Source organism: Alligator sinensis, unplaced genomic scaffold, assembly GCF_000455745.1.
Source record: "Alligator sinensis unplaced genomic scaffold, ASM45574v1 scaffold451_1, whole genome shotgun sequence".
In the NCBI taxonomy this organism is placed as follows: Eukaryota; Metazoa; Chordata; order Crocodylia; family Alligatoridae; genus Alligator; species Alligator sinensis.
Window position 1 is genome coordinate 574,594 of NW_005842097.1, and position 19,635 is coordinate 594,228.

The 19,635-nt window shown below is 46.4% G+C and overlaps 1 protein-coding gene across 1 annotated transcript in view; it reads left to right on the top strand.

Annotated features, from left to right (window-relative positions):
• The window catches only part of PLXND1 (plexin D1), a 92,299-nt gene that overhangs the window by 29,859 nt on the left and 42,805 nt on the right, over positions 1-19,635 (top strand). The window contains exons 10-16 of the mRNA XM_025204790.1: positions 1,248-1,337; positions 3,162-3,255; positions 7,747-7,910; positions 9,848-9,999; positions 11,280-11,379; positions 15,347-15,486; positions 16,656-16,823. Coding sequence (XP_025060575.1) covers positions 1,248-1,337; positions 3,162-3,255; positions 7,747-7,910; positions 9,848-9,999; positions 11,280-11,379; positions 15,347-15,486; positions 16,656-16,823 — 908 coding nt within the window. The remainder of the gene's footprint in view (positions 1-1,247; positions 1,338-3,161; positions 3,256-7,746; positions 7,911-9,847; positions 10,000-11,279; positions 11,380-15,346; positions 15,487-16,655; positions 16,824-19,635) is intronic.

A 19,635-nucleotide genomic window follows, 5' to 3' on the forward strand; every position in this document is an offset into this window, starting at 1 on the left:
GCTGAAGGTGTGGCATGCATAAATAAGGATGTGTCCCTTGTACTGTCAGCAAAAAATGTTGGTGGTGGATTGCTCTTCCTCTGGAAATTTTCAAGGTGGCTAAAAAGGAAGAAATACCATATGTAACCTGATAGGAAATGAAGTAAACAGGAAAGTGCCTGAGGCACCACCATTTCCAGTTTGGGCCAGAAGTCTCCTGATCCTTGTCAGAGCAGAAGATCCACTGCTACTGCTCTTGAATTTACAAATGTGTTCACAAAACAAGAGAGGGCACTGGTTAGTTTAAAAAGCAGCAGTTAACACTGGTATAAATGACTCACAGTACAGACTTTCAGCCTCTCTCTGCTACCCCTCACATGCTGTTTGAGACAGCGAGCCTCTGCCATGAATCTGATGTTTCTTTCACACTTCAGGCAGTTTTAGCAAATCTGTCTGGTTGGGATAGAACATCTGTAGGGCTCATCCATTGAAGAGGATGGATCACTAGCCTCAGAGATAGGATTCAGGCCCATAAGTTGCTTATGCAAGGATAAGCAGGAGCAGGATTTGGCCCCTGGTGGTAGCAAAACGGTGTAGAGAAATGTCTTTTTCAAACATTCTGTGGCCAGACTCCCTTACCTCAACATGAGCACAGGTGATGGGATGGAGATGAAGATGGCTTTAAGACCAGATGACTGACTGGCCTGTTTGACTGACTGACAGTTTGGCCCGGCCAAGCCTGCTCGGGATCAGTGGTGGCTCTTGATGTAACTTAGAGCAGCCACGTGAAAGCTCTGAACTCCACCTGTTTATACCAGACACATAGAAGCCAGTAGGAATATCCAGAGCAGTATCCTCTCGACAACCTGCTTCCCACTACATAAGCAAGGGATCCTCTTACTTTGAGGTAGTCGGCAGCTGACTTGGACTGCACTTTTCTGACAAGACACTAGGGCCAGATGAGGGCCCAGGATCCAGCCCCTTTGTGATGTTTAGCTTAAGAGCCATTACTCGATCACTCCCTTCATATTAGCAAATAACCAGGGTGAGTCAGGATCTGCAGCCACCCTCCTCTCCAAATGCAAAACTCTGGATCCTGTTCTGATTGACACCGGTGGATCCCTATCCACCCATGGGGATGCGCCAGGTATTCACCGGACCAAGTGAAAGCAGAGCAGAGGGTTAAAGCCCTGTTTGTCTCCTGAATGTTAGGCAATAACCCAAAAGAAGATTTTTTGCAAGCTTTTCCCTTTGTTCCCTTCCTCCAGGACACAGCTCTGGAATGTCACTTCGGAACCGATAGGACGTTTGAAGCCAGATGGGTGAATTCTTCAGCCATTCAGTGCAACAGTGTTCTGGTACGCGTCAGAGGAGGGATCTGCGAGGACTTCCCCAGCACTCAGGGATGTCCACAATGTGGGGGTGGGGGGCTGTCCCACTGCCCGCACATGCAATCAAGAAAACACCTCTCCCTCAAGCATTGCAAACTGCAAAGGAACCAGAACAGCTTTCAGCATCACCAGAAGGCTCCCCAGAGGGCTCTGTACATACCCATGGCCATAGAGAGCATTCAGAGTGGCTACTTCAGCTTCCTGGGGACCATCTGGTACATGGGTCACCAAAATTTTGGGGCAGAGTACCAAAAACACCCCAACCTCAATTTGCGGCCCTCGAGGGCTTGCCAAAACTCAGTAAGCGGCCCTCCACCTGAAATAATTGCCTGCCCCTGAGCTGGAGGGATTCCTCTCAGCCTGTTACTTCTAAACTGACCATAACAAAAGCCTCATATGACAGACAAGGGTATCTTGTCACTTTGGGCCCAATCCTGCCAGGCATAAAGTATTCTCTATTTCTTCTGATATCACAGGGAGATGAGGGCACTCAGCACTCAGAGCCCTTAGAAGGCCTGCTTGTTCCCTCCTTACCATCCATATCAGTACCATGAATGGGAAGAAGCTTTCACCCTGTATTAATTGAGGATAATGTTATGTATCCTTACAAACAAGGAAGAGTCAGTATCTCCCATGGGAATGATAGGAACCCTGTTATAACTTGGGAAGATAAAACATGTGGCCTGAAGAATAGCTCTTTATTTAAATATACTCTTCGTAGTATCACGTAGTAAAGGCCCCAAACTATCCCAGTTCATATAGCATCACTGTTGAAGCTGTATGAAAATGTTTTATTGGTCACTCATAGCCCTGGAAAAAATATTTCAGGTTAATCCAAAACAAAATTTTTTGATATCTTGGGTCAGCCAAAATATTGAAAAGTAATTTGTTGCAGGTCAAGTGATCCAAACCCAAAACATTTCATTTCAATTTCAAATAAGTTTTTTCTTCATTCTTTTAAAAATAAAACTGGAAGTAATGCTGTTAATGAACAGTTGTGTGGGATCTACAAATTGAAGCATTTCATTTGATCTTTTCATATTTTTACGTGAAACCAAATGAAATGTGTGGTGAGTTTCAGTGTTGCCAAATCTGCATTTTTGCTGGAAAAGAATTTTGCGAAAATGTTTTGTCCTCCTCTAGTCTCTAGAGTGCAGTGGGGTATGCTTAGCCCTGAAGATATGCACCATACTTCTATGCAGAGGAAGGACTGAAAAGGCTGAAAGAGACCCCATCTTTAGAGTGAATTGTTGTCACTGTGGAACAGGTTATGCCCTTGAGAGGGAGATAATTTCTGGGCTTCCCTCAAGTGAGACATTTTTAGCATTGAGAGGAAAATTTGCCCCAGATAAATTTGGAACAATGGTATATTTTGGTCAAGCATTTCAACATATGTAAACAGGGTAGCCTGTTCATTTTTCTTTTTCATCTTTACATAGACATCAGCAAATGCAGAGCCCTGTTGAATGATGCATTTGCAGGGAATGATTCTGCTTTTATCGTGGTCTCAGCAAAACGAATTAATTCAGAGAGAAAAATATCCCTCCCTTCCTTTTCTTCCTGCTACCCCCGTTAAAGACATAAGCCTTGCAGTCTGAGAAACCATGCTAGAAAGTATGGGAGCGTTGTTATATTGAAAAATGTTAGTCATCATGTATATGTGGGGGGGGGGGGTGTGTGTGGGTGTGTGTGTGTGTGTGTGTGTGTGTGTGTGTGGGTGCATGCATGCAGAGGGTAGTCTGCTATTTTAGTAAATTTCATTAGCACTTCTTCATTTATTTCTTCATGCAGCTCCACACATCAGAGAAAAGCCATATCTTCCCGGTAAACCTTCAGCTGAAGCATAGACCAGACAGATTTATTGACAATCCACAGATGATGACAGGTTTGGGCTGAAGATATTTTTCACTGTGCTCTCGTTTGATCAGGTTAAAGGCTCCTAAAATGCTAACAAGATTGATGAGAGATTGCTCTGAGTATCAAATGCATGGGCACAATTTCAACTCACTCTTCTCTCTCTCTCTCACACACACACACAGACACACACACACACACAGACACACACCCACCCTCATATACATGCAGAGAGAGGTGTGGTTTTAACCACAGTATGAATATGTGTACAAGTTGCATATTTTCACACCCCCATAGACATACAAGTGCGCACACACACACATGCACAGATCTCCTGGCCACCCTCACACAGATCTCACACAACAGTGTAGGCTTCTTGCTTGCCAGTAGTGTGTAGCACAGAACATTTTGAAATAATAGATCCCAAACGAATATGTGAAGTGTCTTCCAAGGTCAGGGAAGGAATTTAGTTCAAAGGCGATAAGCACAGAGGGGGGAAGGGCCCTCCAGAAGCTTTTATGGGAATACAAGATCAGCATTAAATGCATTTTAAAAATTGCCCTCTTGTATCCCTTCACAGTTAACAAAACATGTAAACACAGTTCCTCCCCCCGCCGGTCCAGGGAAAATCTCTGAGGAAAGACAGAAGGGTTCTTCAAAAGCTCTCTGTTGTATCAGCAAACTGAAGGAAGAGGAAAGGCACCAGATTAAAAATGCACACATAACAATACATTTAGGTTAGCAGAACAGCCAACGGAGCCAGGATATTAATGCACTGACCTCCCTCCCTTGCCCTTGCCTGCTATGCTCTAGCTAACCACAAGCTTTTGCTGAATGTGATGTCTATACCAGTCTCATAATCCTTTCCGGTGCTCCTGCACTGCAGCTTCCAATAGTTTCAGTAGAGGTTTGATTGGTTTGAGAAGAGAACCAGAGCCCTGGAGCAAGCTGCCTTAGTGGTAAGGCTGGACTAAGACAAGGGACTTAAGATACGTCTAGACTCAGCTAATTCTGCTGCCAGAGCTCATGCACACCTTCCCACTTCTGGTGGTTCCACACAACTCTATTGTAGTACAGCAAAATGCTAGAGGGACTGGATAGACTGTGGCTGGCAACTGAAGTCCTGGGGCTGTGATGATAGTGCACCCTTGGCTAGCTACTGGGTGGCAGCCAAAGCCTTACTCTGCTTGGCAGGGATCTAGTAACTCTGCTAGCGCAGAGAGGCTTTGTGTATGCATGCACTCACTGCTTTGCCAACAGAACTGGAGATGATCTACCAGTGATGTAGACTAAGATACAGACAGGTTGGTGACTGGGTCCAGATAGTGATGTTCTTGGTAGGTAGCAGAGGATAGGAAGGAGAAATCTTGCAAAGGAATCAGGCACTGGAGAAACAATTTAGGAATCTCAAGATGGGGGAGCCAAAGAGTCCAGTAAGCTGTTTGGGGAAGATCAAGAAAGCACACTGACTTCTTGAAATGACCGGGAATAGCAGAGGACAGTTTTCTCACCACAGGATGCTGAACACTAAGTGGGTAGTGACAGATGTGCAGCTCCCTGCTGTAACTCATGGCGCTTTACAGAAAGCGCCATGAGTTGTAAATGACTGCCTCTCCTCCCCCGACCCAGAAAACTTTTGCTGTTGGGTCAGGGAGTTGGGGGATTGAACTCCACTTTGGAGCCAAGCCAAGACAAGCTGTGTGTCAGCAGTGTCTCTCCCTTAGCACCCCTATGCAGTTCTGTCAGGGCATGGCTGTAGAGCGCTTTCAAGGGTCCAATAGCATGACAGTTGTCACTTCCGTCAGCACCCTGTGTGTGTGTTGCTGGAATCAGAAAAATCAGAAAGGGAATCGCCCATGTCCTAGTAGTTCACTGAGTCCATGCGAGCATTGAATCTACATTAATTGCTACACAGAGGAGCAGTCAGCTTACACTTCCTGAGTTTGAATTCCAGTTGGATTTCCCAAACATTTTGATACTTGGTCTAACCTGGATCATATCACTCCCCATATTTCTCTGGCCTCCTCTCTGCTTCAGCCAGACCGCTACATTTGAAACTATAGAAAATCTTACAAAGCAATTGCAGGCAAAGACTAAAAGTAACTAGGCCAGCTTGTATGCATTGGATAGTTATCTCTGGTGGAACTAGTCCTGACTGACTGGAGACCCAGTACTTTTTAAATTTTTATTTCTCAGCCTTTGTTGGAAACTATGTTTTTGTCTCTGAATAAACCAAGGAAATTGTAAAACTATTACCTTTCAAATTAAGAGCACCTAGTTTAATGCTGAGTCAGGGCTCAAGATAAATGAAACCAGCAATTGTTGGAGACTAGAGGAGAAACTTTTTCCATAAGTAGCTTTGAAGATTCATTAACCTGAGCCCATTTCTCAGCAAAGAGAGGAAGTAAGCCAGAGGCAGTATGGCTGAAGAAGAGGGGAACTACCCTTCTCTTTTTCCTTCTGTACTGTTTCTGCATTGATGGATATCAGCAGACTAGCTTCTTCCCTAGCAAGGTAGGGCAAGGATTAGAACCCAGGGTCAATCAGGCTCCATCTCACTGAGCCACATTCTTCTTGCTCTGCTTTTTTTCATCTTGGTCCTACATACATTGGCTGCCCAGCAGGCCAGCCTCACCAGGTAAGGTGAAGGGTCCTCTTAGTGAAGTTTGCCTTGTGGCCTGGTGGTTGGCCTACTTTACTAGCAAATAAAAGATGTGTGTTCCACCCCTCTAAACCACTCCCTTAGCCAGGGCTCTAACTTCTTGCTTACTGAGCAAAATAATGGGCATCTTGCATGGAGTTCTGCATCTCCTTGGAGGGGAGTAGGATCTAAAACCCACACAAGTGGCCTAACATTCCCTCTGGTTCTGAAGTGTGCTGAGCATTCATTGAGTTGCAAGTGAAGTCAGTAAGAGCTGAGGAAAACTAGGCCTGTCCTGTTCCATGTTGATCACCCAAAAGCCAAGCCAATCAAAATTTAGAGTAACATTGCACAAGAAAGCCAGAGGAGACGCTGAGTTTTCATGACGTGCTTTAAACTTCTCTCTGGTGACCAGTTCAAGCTAAGTGCAAAATGTGGCTGCATCCTTGTTTTATATAATACTGCCAAAACTGTGTGATGTTGGGAGTAGGGTGTGGAAATCACTTTGCCTGAGCATTTTGAACTGAAAAGAGCATTTCTAACTGAGAAGGGAATATTGGTATTACCCAGTCATTAGCTATTAAAGAGCTCAAAGCACTTGCATTGGGTGCTCTAAAGTAGGTCTGTGCGAAGCAGCTAGTATTTGCTTCAGATTCGGCCAATTCGGGAGAGAGTGATTCGATTTGGTGATTCAAATCACTGTCCTGAATTGATTCAGACGAATCTGATTTGGACATTCGGCTACTGCCAAATCTCTGAATCACACAGGCCCATCCCCTGCCTGCTGTCCCGGCCTGGCAAGGGCTGCCCCAGCTCTGGCCCTTTAAGGAAAAAAAAACCCCAAACCCCAGACTCACCGGTTCCTGCCCGCTGGGGAGCGATCCTCACTGTCCCCCACTGCCCCCTGCCATGTGGGGGGCTCTTCCATAAGCCCCCCTAAAGCCCTGGGGCTGCTGCAGGAGCTGGTGAGTCCCAGGGTTATCAGGGCTTTTTTAAAAGCCCCAGGAGCTGGGGTGGGTTCTGGCAGCTATGTGGGGGCTGGGGGAGCGGGTAGGGGTTGGGAGAGAGCTGGGGAAGCAGGCAGGGGATAGGGCCTGACAGGGTTCCCCCCATTGCCCCCTCCTCCAGCCTCCCCTCGCCCGCCCCCTACTTACCAACTCCAAGTCCAGCTCCGCCTCCCCGCAGCAGTGGGCAGGGACTGTCCGAATCATCGAAGCTCTCCGAATCTTTTTCGAAGATTTGGAGAGCTTCGAATTGATTCGGACCTTTTTATTGTTCCCCTGATTCGATTCGGATTTGGCAATTCAGCCACCAAATCGGGCCAGATCTCCTCCGAATTGAATCGGCACATGAAGCTTTGCACAGCTCTACTCTAAAGGGAGAAGTCAGTAAAGAGAGCTTGTAGCTGCTAAAGGGAAGAAAGGGGAATGTTAACATCATACAAATCATTGCAACACTCATATTCTTGTCGCAGGTTGTGGAAGCAGTGACTGTTTTGCTGGCAGGGTGGGGTCAGCTGTGCTAAGCTCCATCCCAAGTGGATAGCAAGAATTAGAAAAATGCAATTAGAAAATTGACAAAAGGCTTTTTAAAAAAAATAAAAATGAAGAAAGTGCTGCTAAATTATATTGCACTGGGAATAAGTTCCCAGTACTTCTGGGAAATTTTCAGCATTACAGCCAACACTCCCTCTGTTTGCTTTCTCTCCAAGTTATTCTGCTCATGTGTTTGATTTCCAACAGCAAAGAGTTTATTCTGTATATGTCGATGTAGATCATGATGTGTATGTATAGATGTATATGTGGGTTTGGTGTTTGACTCTGTAGATCATGATGGGTCCACATCTGGGATCTCACAATATCTCTCTTCTCCTGCATTTAGTGGAGGTCTATAATTGTGCAACTGGAAGCACAGACTGTTCTCAGTGTCTGGGGAGGGAGGACCTGGGGCACCGCTGCACCTGGACTGAGAGCAGCTCCAGTTGCAGACTAAACACTGAATCCCTGCAGACCTCAAACACGTGCCCTGCGCCTGAGATTCAGAAGGTAAGGCTTGAGCATACCCCCAGAAGCAACAGGCCAGTCAACAGCGCCGTGCATGTAGCATAACAAACAAGACAGCCCTTCATTTGGGAACTAAAGGGAGGGGCACTGATATGGGGACAGCTAAGAAACCCTACTTTATCTTTGACATGAGATAAAGTTGAGAACTGCATGAAAATACCACACTAACTACAAAAAACACCCAGCTGAGATCCAATCCAGATCTTTTAGTGGGAAAAACAAACAAACCAAAACTTTGTCTCGGTCTCCAAGGCCATCCATTTTTTTTTATCAGTGAGGGGGGAGATGCAGAGATTCCGGCAAGGAAATTTTGCAAAATCAACCAGAGGATTCTTTATCTAGAAATTGTTGGTAGATCTGGTATAAATAAAATCATTACCTGTACTCACCTCTCCAGCCACCATTCACTGAGGTCTTATCACCATCCAGAATGACAGAATGACTTTTTTGCAATGATGCTTTAAAGGTTGGTCCAAGGCCTACATTTGGATTTCCCAGCTGGGGTGTCCTTGGGTTTGAGCATTTGTTAGCAAAAGAGGACCAGCCACTAAGCTCCACTCCTAATGCAGAGTCCCAGATAAGAAAGCACATGCAGGAAATCCTACAACAAACTTCATGGGAACAGAGAAAACTCTGGAGACTAAAGATCCTATAGAAAACAGTAACAAAACCTGCCAAAACTGGCAAGCTCTGGGGCTGTTTATTCATGGGGAAGGAGTGTGAAAATATCTGTCCATATTTGAGCACTGTGGTTTGAATTCTCTGATTCCCAAAAGCCCTTTCCATCCTGTCACTATCACAGGCACAAGAGTGGGGAAGGAATGTCCTCTGATGAGCCTGCCTTACCCCAATGCGTATAAAATTTTATCAGCTCTGTGCCAAAAAATAATGGAAGCAAACCACAAGAATTCAGGTTACAGAATGTGACAGGCTTGTGAGGCTACGTCCCTAGCAAATATAAGACACTGAATCCAAATCCTCCGTCACTGAAACAAACAAGCTTTGCTTTAGCTTTCACAGAGTCATCCTCAGGAGAAGGAGGACCACAGCTACATAGAGAAGGGGCACTGAGCTTAGTAATGTAATATTATCAGCCCTAACCAGCTTGGCGGAAGAAGGAGCCTCCATTCTTGACCTTCCCCTTTCTGGCTTACGTCATGTTGTGTTGGCAGCAGCTCCAGCGAGCTGTGGCCTCTCCACATGCACTCAGAGGAAGGCTGATGTTACCAGGCAGCCTTTGCTGCCTTAATAAGTTTCAGTAAGTTTACTAAAATGAAAACAGCCCTTCCTGAATGTAAGGACTTAACTTGGCCCGATGAATAATGACAGCCAAGTGCTGAAGCAGCTATAGTAATAGCAAACCAAGGCTGCAGTAAAATGGCACAAAGGCCTGCAGACCTAACACTGTCCCATCACAACTAAACAGGATTAGTAATAGATGAGAAATCCCAATGCATCAATTAGTTTGATTCAGTGGGAGGCAATCACGACTGAACCAGTACTTCAGTACTGGTGCCCTGGCCAGTGTCTAGCACAGATATAGCTGCTGTTACTTTTTTTTCTCTGCTCTCTTTCCTCAATAGCTGTGCAGTCATAATGTCTCACCCCAGAGTCAGCTGCATTTCCCATGGTGTGTGACCTAATCTCTGTGGGCACCAAAGTAACTGCAGACGTGTGAACTCTTTCGGTTCCCAAAGCTCTGGCAGACGGAGCATGCTGAGGGTATGGCCTGTGTGGGTGAGGCGAGGGTGTGAAAGGCAGCCTTTCTTCCCCAGAAGGAGAGGCTGAGTAGAGCGTGCGTGTGTGCTCACATATAGACATATGCGTGCGAGAACAGAAATGCACGGAGGAATCAAAGCAAAAGGTTTTCCTGTGGTCCTGCTGTAACCCGTATCCCTTTCCCTTTGGCTCCTTGGCAGATTGAGCCCCTGAGCGGGCCCCTGGAGGGAGGAACTCTGCTCACAATACGAGGAAGGAACCTGGGCCGTAGGTTCAGCGATGTCATTCACGCTGTCAAGATAGGGGGTGTGAAATGCTTGCCACTCCAGGACAGATACATGGTCTCTGAGGAGTGAGTATGTCAAAGCATGCCACTGGAAAGCAGGGGATTGTGCCTAGGGCTTGTTTACTTCTCCCCTTGTCCAGCAAACCAGCTCCCCCCACCAGCCCTGCGATGGGGAAACTGGATGGTGTGGGACACTGTCCCCCCGCCACAGTTATTTGGAACAGATCGGTGTTACCATCTCTGGGCAACTTTTCAACCCAGTGAGACAAGTCTGGCTCCCCATTTTCTGCCTGGTGCCTACATGACATGCACAAAATCCTTCCCTGGAAGTGGACCCTAGCTGGCCCCTTCTTAGCCACCTCTGCCGAGAACTGGATGGGACAAGGAGCCTGAATACCTCTGCGTCCCCCCAGCAATGGGTTGGGGCCTGTGGGTGGGACAGCATGGGAGAGCTCACACAGCTGCTGCCTGCACTGAACCTGTTCTAAGTCTATATGAAGAACTTTTCCCTGCAGAGCTGTCAGACCTTTCACCAGTGTTAAACTCACTTCATTATTTTTAAAGACCTCCCTCTTATCACTGTCAGACGGGCTTGAGGGAGAAGCTGAGGTGATTGTCTCCAGGCTGATTGGGAGCAAAATCATCCAAAAAAGCTTAAGTAAAGCCTCCTGCCAATTTCCTACAGAGATGGCAATATTAGGCTGTGAAGAAAAGTCTTACAGAGCAGCAAGTCAAACCATCCAGAAGGCCTGTGCTCAGAGGCACCAGCAGTCCAGCCATGCCTGAGTTACAGCAAACGAGGTTTTGTAACCCACTGTGGAAATAGTTGGACACTGCTATTAAAAAGCTTGGCCCATGCTTTGAGTACAGCTCTATGCAAGAGCAGGTACTGAATAAACAGCAGTGTGTTCTGGAGAGTGCTGAAGGAGGCTGAATATTTGTAAGAGCTTCTGTGTGACTAATGTTGTTAATTGAGCCTCTGGCTGTGTCTCTAGTTAGCTTTTCCTTAAAATATCCCTCCCTGGCACTACTGTGGGGGCAGCTCCAATTGTGGTGGGATGGAAATTGTAGTGTAGATGGCACGCAGAAATCCTTCCCCACTGGGTTCCTTATCTTCCTTGAAGCACCTGTAGACAATGTGCTGGTAAAAAAGCAGGAAACTGATCTGTGCAAGCACTGCTGTTGTTACTAGATGGCTTGCTGCTGGATTGGTGCTAGTGAAGTGGTGCAGATTGTGAGGAGAAGCTCAGGGTCTCACCCAGATCTGCTGCCGGCCTGCCTGTGCTCTCAAAGGGTACTCCTTACAGCTTGGACCCTCTCATTCTTCATCCTTCTCTTTCTTGCAGGATTGTATGCCAGACTGGAGAAGCCCCAGATGTGTTCTCCGATGTGGTGACAGTTAACATGAGCAAAGAAGGGAAATCCAAGGAGCGATACACATATGTGGTAAGTTGTCATCCCACAGAGAGCCTATGTTCGCCCCTGCTGGAACTCTTGATTCCACTCCGCACCATTGCAGAGAGAAAGAACATAGCTCATGGTGTCAGCATTATTGGGGATGACTTCAGCTGCTCACTTTACAAGCCTAACGTTAGGGCCCTCTACACAATGCTCTGCATATAAGCTCCCACATCAGTATTTCCAAGTTTTTTAGCATGTGCAGTTTCAGTTTATTGTTTCAGCCGTCTTAATGTGATGTCATCACCAGTGTGAAGAGCTTGAAGGCCACCAGATAGCATTGTAAATGGACAGGAGTCAGTGGGACATGGTTTGAACTTGTTCACAAAGGCATTTGTTGTCACTGCAAACGTCCCAATGGTCTAGGTTTGAGCCACAGTGACCCTGTCCAGTTCGAAGATGGTTGAGAAGTGCCCAATAACAGCATGACCAGTTAAATCCTGGTTCACTGACTGTAGGGTCAGAGATGATGTGGTGATTGATTGGTGCTTGTGCTGACCGTTATTCATGCCATCTAGTAAGTAAGGAAAAGTCAAAGGATTTTGAAAGGGTGAACCGTATTGGGTGTCTTGATGGGAGCCGAGCTGTTGGTGGGTGGAATATGTCCCAATGCACTGGCAGCATAGGATTTTCATGGAGTCTGGCTAGTAAGTTTACTTCAGCATTTATGTGGCAGAGACGAGGGGGAGCAATGTTACTGAGGACTGGTAACCATGGGTGTAGAGTGGGGCACAATGTGCCAACCTGGATAGGCTTGCAAGGCGGGTGGATCAAAACCTGATGACATTCAACACAGAGAAATGCAAGGTGCTCCACCTCGGGAGAAAGAACCCACATCATACTTATAGGCTTGGCAGTGCTACACTCACTAGCACCACGACCAAAAGAGACTTGGGAGTAACGACTGATCACAAGATAAACATGAGCCACCAATGCGACGCTGCAGCCGGGAAAGCAAATAAAACTCTGGCTTGCATCTACTGATCTATCTCAAATGAGAAGTCATCCTCCCACTTTACACAGCCTTGGTGAGGCCGCAGCTGGAGTTCTGCATGCAATTCTGGGCTACACACTTTAGAAAGGGTGTGGAGAAGCTTGAGAGGATCCAGAGGAGAGCCACGTGCATGATTAGAGGTCAAGAGAGCAGACCTTATAAGGAGAGGCTGAGAGGCATGGGAATTTTCAACCTGGAGAAGTGAAGGCTCAGGGGGGACTTGGTGGCAGCCTATAAGTATATCAGGGGTGGGATTCAGTAACTGGGAGAACATCTGTTCACCACGGCACCCCAAGGGAAGCCAAGGTCCAACAGTCACAAACTGTTGGAAGACCGTTTTAGACTGGACATAAGGAAAAACTTCTTTACCATCTGAGTCTCCAGAGTCTGGAATAGACTCTCCCCAGAAGTGGTGCAAACACCTACTCTGAATACCTTCAAGAAATGCCTGGATGCTTATCTTGCTAGGGTCATCTGACCCCAGCTGGCTTCTGCCCTTTGGGCAGAGGTCTGGACCCAATGATCTCGCGAGGTCCCTTCCAGCCCTAATGTCTATGAAATCTATGACATTATAGTGTGCAGTTGGATGTCTGCTCATTTGCTGTGCGTTGAACAAGCTCATACAGGGACACAGTATTCTGCAACTGAATAATACAGTGCAAGAGCAAATGAATGTAGCATGGAGGCATTGGCACCCCAAGTGGAGCCTGCAAGTTTGGCAAGTAGGTTATTCCTTGTTTTGATTTTTAACTTACAAATCACATCTCCAGAAAGCTGCTTTAAAGTCTGATCAAGGGTGACTCCAAGATAATAAACTGGGTGGACTTTGACTATCCCAGTGACAGTGGGGCACAGCCCCTAAGAAGATGTCCCAGGTCCATTACGCTCTGTAGTTGATTTGAGTTCCCTTCAAGGTCAGGGGCAATGTGTATACTTTGGGATCCACGCCAGTCTGTGGAATCCAGCAACACTATTTCATATCTAAAAATTCTAGCAGGGAAAAAGCCAGCTGAGTTAGACCCGTGTGATAGCATAGGGCAGAGCAGTCTGCAAACACTGATGAGACCTGGTGGCTTTTTCTCCAGCATTTGGGTTCATAGAAAAGCATTAATCACCAGGAAGTGTGGGCTGGAGTCCAGAAAATGTAGTCCATACTGGTGGCTGCTGAGTGATTGTGGTGGGGACAAAGAGGTGCAATGCAGGGGATATGCTCTTTCTAAGTGGTTTTTGGTTTGTGAGGAAAAAACGTAAGAGGAAACATCTGCCAAGGCATCACCACCAAAGAATGAAAGAAGATCACAGGCCCATGGCATGACCTGAAACTTTGCATCATGCTCCTAAACCTAGACAGGCTTGTGGCAAAGGCCACCTGTGCCATGAAAAGGCAGGGGGAGCCTTTTCTGCTCCTCTCACATAGCATGGCAGCTGTCTCATCATTGACTGGTCCTTCCTGCCAAAGCAGCTTCTTTCCCAGCAAGGTTTGGAGAACTGAACAAAAAATTGTGAAGGCTTAAGTCCTGAGGTTGGAACCTGAACATACCATTGGGTTAAACAAGCTCTTGAAGTGAAGCTGCAGGGGCTTAAATTGCTACTGTGTTCCACCCCAGAGGTAGCTGCATTGCAGAGTTAACTTGTGCAGTCCATCTCCATCGGGTCTTATCTGCTGGTGTGAAGATGGAGAGGCTCCAACAATGTCACACCAGATAAACATGCCCCCAACCATTCGAGGGCTTTATGGCCATCATCTTAGTGAACAGAGTCGAATTTGCAAGAACTTCAATGCTAACAAACTGGAAATGAGACTCCAGAGGAGTCCAACTGTGTGCTAGAGGGGTTTGATGGGCAGGAACACTCTCTATACTGCGCGTGGTATTGTGCATTTCAATGGGATAGGGGCTCAGGGCACAGGACGGCTGTCTACAGAGGCATTAAATCAAATCAGCAAAATAAATATTGTAGAAATGGAAGATGAACAGAAACGCAGAAGGAAAAGAATATAAAGGAACAGAATCCACTGCCTGTGTATGACAAAGACAAGGGTAACTAATAATAACCATGTTGTGTAACTGGAATTGACAGCACTATGAGATATGAAGCAGCTTAGCGGTATTTACTTCAATCAGCTCATGTGTTTTTTTCTGAGCTACTGGAATGATTTCAGTAGGAGAGAGGTCTCCAATGCAGTTCATACACTACAATGCTGCAAATTTTGTTCCTTGGGGATGTTGTTGCTATTTTATAAGGAACTGGAACCACAAAACACTGTGGAAAGGGGCCTTGAATCATGTATTTGCCATGCCCTATGCTTATTGCTCAAGCCACAATAGGGAAGCTCTCCATGAGTACTTTATATGGCAGTCACATGGTGGGTAGGAACTGCATGAGTCATCAAAGCCTTGAACCCACGGATCTCAGTAAAATTTCTAATAGCCCACAAATTTAGATGGCACGCTTGTTGATTTTTATTTCTTCGGAAGATGGAGGAATCTAACAAGGAGCAAAGTACCTCTGTGGCTTCTTTGCTAGACTGTGTCACCTTTGCAGATTTGGGTTTGAATCCTGCTTAAGGGAAAATTATTTTGATATTCAGTTATCTATACCCAAGTGGGTGTCTTGCCAGATCTCAAAAATCTCAGGCTCCCTACCGGGGATCCCCTCAAGAAGATTTGCAACTGGGGTCCTGATTTATCCCTTTTGTAGTTTCTGGAGCAGGATGGAAGTACATCTGAAGAGGTAGGTGCATGGAGGAGAACTCTGCTCTTACATCACGGAGACATTTTACATGGTTCTCACTCTCAGTGACCTGTGCGCCAGCTATACCTCTGGCTGTGGGGCCTGTTAACTTCAGGCAGTTATGATAAACATCACAACATCCCATGTATTTGTGAGATATTCAGGTGAGCTAAGTATGGATTACTGGGCTAAGAAACTATTGAAAACTTTCCTTTTCATGTTTTTTAGTTGCCTGTGGTACACTCCGTAACTCCAAGTTTGGGGCCGAAAGCTGGAGGAACCAAAGTAACCATCAGAGGGAATAACCTCAGTGTGGGATCTGAGCTCCGTGTCCTAGTCAACAACACCAGACAGTGCACAGATATCAGGTAAGTGGTGTCTCAAGGTCACCCATGAGGCTGTGAGCTGGCACTTAGGATCAGCTGTGGATGCACTAGTCAGCAGAACCAGTTAGTAGGAAGGATCGTGTTGTTCCAGCAATAGTCTGAAGAAAGAAGGGGTCCATTGAGCCATCCAGATAGCCAGCAGAGTGCAGTTGTGCCTGGAACCCCACGGCATCAGAGTAATATCAAAATGTGCCCATTTAGTTCCCCTTGGCCCCATCCCAGCCATCATGAGCAATCTTGTGCCTTCCTGTGGTGACACAGGACTGCCATGTGCCTGCCTGACAGAGATGTGGACTTTGTTCCTCTGGCGTAAATAGAGGAAGCCGGTGGGCCTAGTTATGACCGAGATGTGGTGGCTGGCTTCCAGCCAGGGAAAACCAATTCTCCCAGAGAGTTTATACAGCCCTCAAGGCTCTGTGGGTGGTCTTTGATTGCACCCACAGCCCCAGAAATAAGACATACCTGGGCTTTGTTTCCAGCTGTGCCAGAGATGCAGAGATGTCACTCAAATCACCTAGGCTGATTTTTTTTTTTAGTGTTCCCTTATTTTGAATGTGTAACTGCACTTCTTAGGAAGTCATTTTAAAAGCAAAGGAAAGGAATCCAACCAGACTATGGATGCAGCCTTGCTTTGATCTTGTTAGAGACTCCATCCTTTGCCCTCCCCGCCCTACTGCATTCCTGTTCCTCTGTTGCATCTTGTGTCCTTTTAGATGCTCCTCAGGGCAAGGTTTCTGTGCTATTTAATGTATGACTGTCTCACCACCACCCCACATGCCATTTGGGGATGTGAAAATTATTATAAAGTTAGGTGCCTCCATTTGGAGGGAGCCATGATGTCTTTTGCCAAGTATTCCTCTCGGTTACTGGTTTAAACTTTCTGTGCTTTGGTCTATTCACTTGTAAAATGCTGACAACACTTGCCTATCCCAGCACATTGCTGTTGCACAGTGCCTTAAGAGCCTCAGCTGGAAAGTGCCTTGAAGTATAAAGTATTTCCACTGTTAGGGCACTCCCTAAATCCAAAGCCATCGTCAAGCTGGAACAGGATTATGGGTCCTTGCTGCTTACTTTGCCCAGATTCCAATCTGGGAGCAGTCTCTGTTGCCTTGAGGATGTGCTCTGCATTTGCTGTGTCTCTCTCTTCCCAGTCGTACTGACACCACCATCACCTGCATCATGCCAGCAGTGGAGCGCACGACAGCTGCACGGGTCTGCGTCCAGTTTGAGAACAAGTCTTGCACAAATGATAACATCGTGTTCAAGTATGAGAAGAACCCAGTCATAACAGACATCACGCCAAAAAAGAGTCAGATCAGGTGAGGGACCTCCACTGGCAGAGAAGGCAGCACCTCCCAGGCATCCTCTGTGGGCTTCAGTGAAGTGTGACTGCAGAGGTGAATGTGGTGCCCATTGAAGAGTACAGGAAAGGTGCTGCCAGTTGCTGGTGGGTACGGGTACTTAAGCACCACTGCTTGGTAACCTATGCCCAAAAAGCTTAAGGAACAAAGGGTACTGCAGGCCACAATTAAGGTGCTGGAGCAGAGCAGTGGGGTGACCCAATGAGGGGAATGAAAGTAGATATCACAACTTGGGTGCAGTGGCCGAGCTGCTCGAGCTGGCGCACAGAGCAGTGAACATGGCGCTAACTAGTTTTCCTGAAACTTAGAAAGTCCAATAAAGCTGAAATGCATCCTTTGTAACTTTACTCCCTGTCTTTCCCTCAGTCTGCTGGGTGCATTAGAGAACTTCAGGTGGAGCCATGTATGTAGCTGTTAGGGATTCTCACCAGCCACGAAACTGCTGGGGATCCACTGAGATTTGTAATTTTATAGTTATTCAGCTCCTGGGCCACATTTCATTGCCACAACACATTGCTTTTGGTTTCATTGGTCTCCACGGAGCTCCCAAGCTCCTGTTCCTTTTGGATTTCTGTGTGAAATGTCTCTATGGATTTCTCTTCTTCCATCTGAAAAGTCTGTGTCCCATGAAAGAAATCTGAGAACCTAGCACCTGAGCCTTCTGACCAAATGCAACAAAAGCTGCGTCGTCAGGAAATCCATGTGCACTGTGGAGGCAAGGGCAGTCTGAGCCTGTCCACAGCCTACCAAACAGGTACAGGTCTATAATCTCAAAGGCAATACCAAAGCTACAGGCTGTGGAAGAATGAGTGACAAAGAACAGCAGAGACTCATCCAACCCTCAGCTCCTCACATAAAATTTAATCACACTCTAGGCTATGCTGAATGGCAGCAACAGCGTGTCCACACAGAGTGATAGCTGCAGAAAGAAACCACCAAAATGCTTCTCTTTCACTTGTAAACTGATTTTTAATGTACTTACTAGAACATCAGAAACTTGAGAGCAGTCTTTTCTTCTGTTGCAGACACAGGGATCCGGGTTTTCCATTTGCTGCAGAAAAATGTGGATTTTCTCATTTGAAGGAAAAAACACATATTTTTCTTCTTTAAAGGAGAAATGTAGATTTTCCTTAAAGGAGAAAACTGCAGGAAACCACAGGTTTCCCCTTGCAGACTAGCAGTGTTCCAGCCTCCAAGGAGCTGCTTGGAGCTGAGGGGTGCAGGGGGAGGGCAATTGGAGGTAGGGGGCAATGCGCACACACAAGTGTCCAGCATACAGCCAGGCAGGGTGGTGGGAGCAGCCCCAGCATCTGGATGCAGGTAAGTCTATTGAGGGTGGGGGTTGGAGGGCCAGGGCTTGGGGACTGTCGGGGTGTTGGGGGGTGCAAGGGTGTGTGGAAGGGGTGGGTGTGTGATAGGGGGTGGTGCTTGCTGGTGCTGGGGGAAGCTGTCTTGATGCTGGGGCTGCAGTAGGGCAGGGAGGTAGGGAGAGTTGCCTGCCCCTCCAGCCCCAGAAGGGATGGGGGGGCCTTTCAGGGGTGGTGGGGAGCTGTGTGGCTTGGCCAGCAGCACCAGGGCCCGTACTGAAGCTCACAGGGGCAGGGTGGCTGGGAGATGCTGCCTGGCAGGGGTGGAGGGGCTGTGATCAGGCCACCTGGTGCAGCACAGGAGCCCCAGCCCAGGGTGGGGGGTGCCACAGGCATCCTTTCCTCCCTCCAGGCCATGCCAGGGTTGGTCCTCCTCTGCCATTACCCACACAAGTCAAGAGCTGCTGCAGTCCACTGCACTCCAGGCTGGGCAGCATGGGGGAACTTGGGGGTCCCTTCCAGCAGGGCTGGGTAGGGGGACAGAGGGCTGCGGATCAGGAGTGAGGGGCATCGGCAGGGCTGGGGCGACTGTGGGTTAGGAATGAGGGGCACTGGCAGGGCTAAGGAGCTGTGGGTTGGGAGTGAAGGTCACTGGCAGGGATGGGGGGTTAATGATGTATATTCTCAGATACCTGCAGTAATGAACTAGTGTGCACAGAATTCACAAGCAACCCTCCAGTAACAAACTACTGTACACAGTACAAGCCTTATAAGAAGGGATCCTTTTTCTGTTTAAAAATTGCATATTCGCTGATAAAAACATCCTGGATTCTCTGATTAAAACATCCAAAATCCACATTTTTCTATGATTAAAATGAAACACCACTATATATATTCCAATAGCAATTTCAAATTGCTTTAAAATAGTCAATATATCAATAAAACCTTGTGCTAAATTGATTACTATAATATATATATATATATATATATATTATAGTAATCAATTTAGCACAAGGTTTTATTGATATATTGACTATTTTAAAGCAATTTGAAATTGCTATTGGAATATATATAGTGGTGTTTCATTTTAATCATAGAAAAATGTGGATTTTGGATGTTTTAATCAGAGAATCCAGGATGTTTTTATCAGCGAATATGCAATTTTTAAACAGAAAAAGGATCCCTTCTTATAAGGCGTAATCAATTTAGCACAAGGTTTTATTGATATATTGACTATTTTAAAGCAATTTGAAATTGCTATTGGAATATATATAGTGGTGTTTCATTTTAATCATAGAAAAATGTGGATTTTGGATGTTTTAATCAGAGAATCCAGGATGTTTTTATCAGCGAATATGCAATTTTTAAACAGAAAAAGGATCCCTTCTTATAAGGCTTGTACTGTGTACAGTAGTTTGTTACTGGAGGGTTGCTTGTGAATTCTGTGCACACTAGTTCATTAC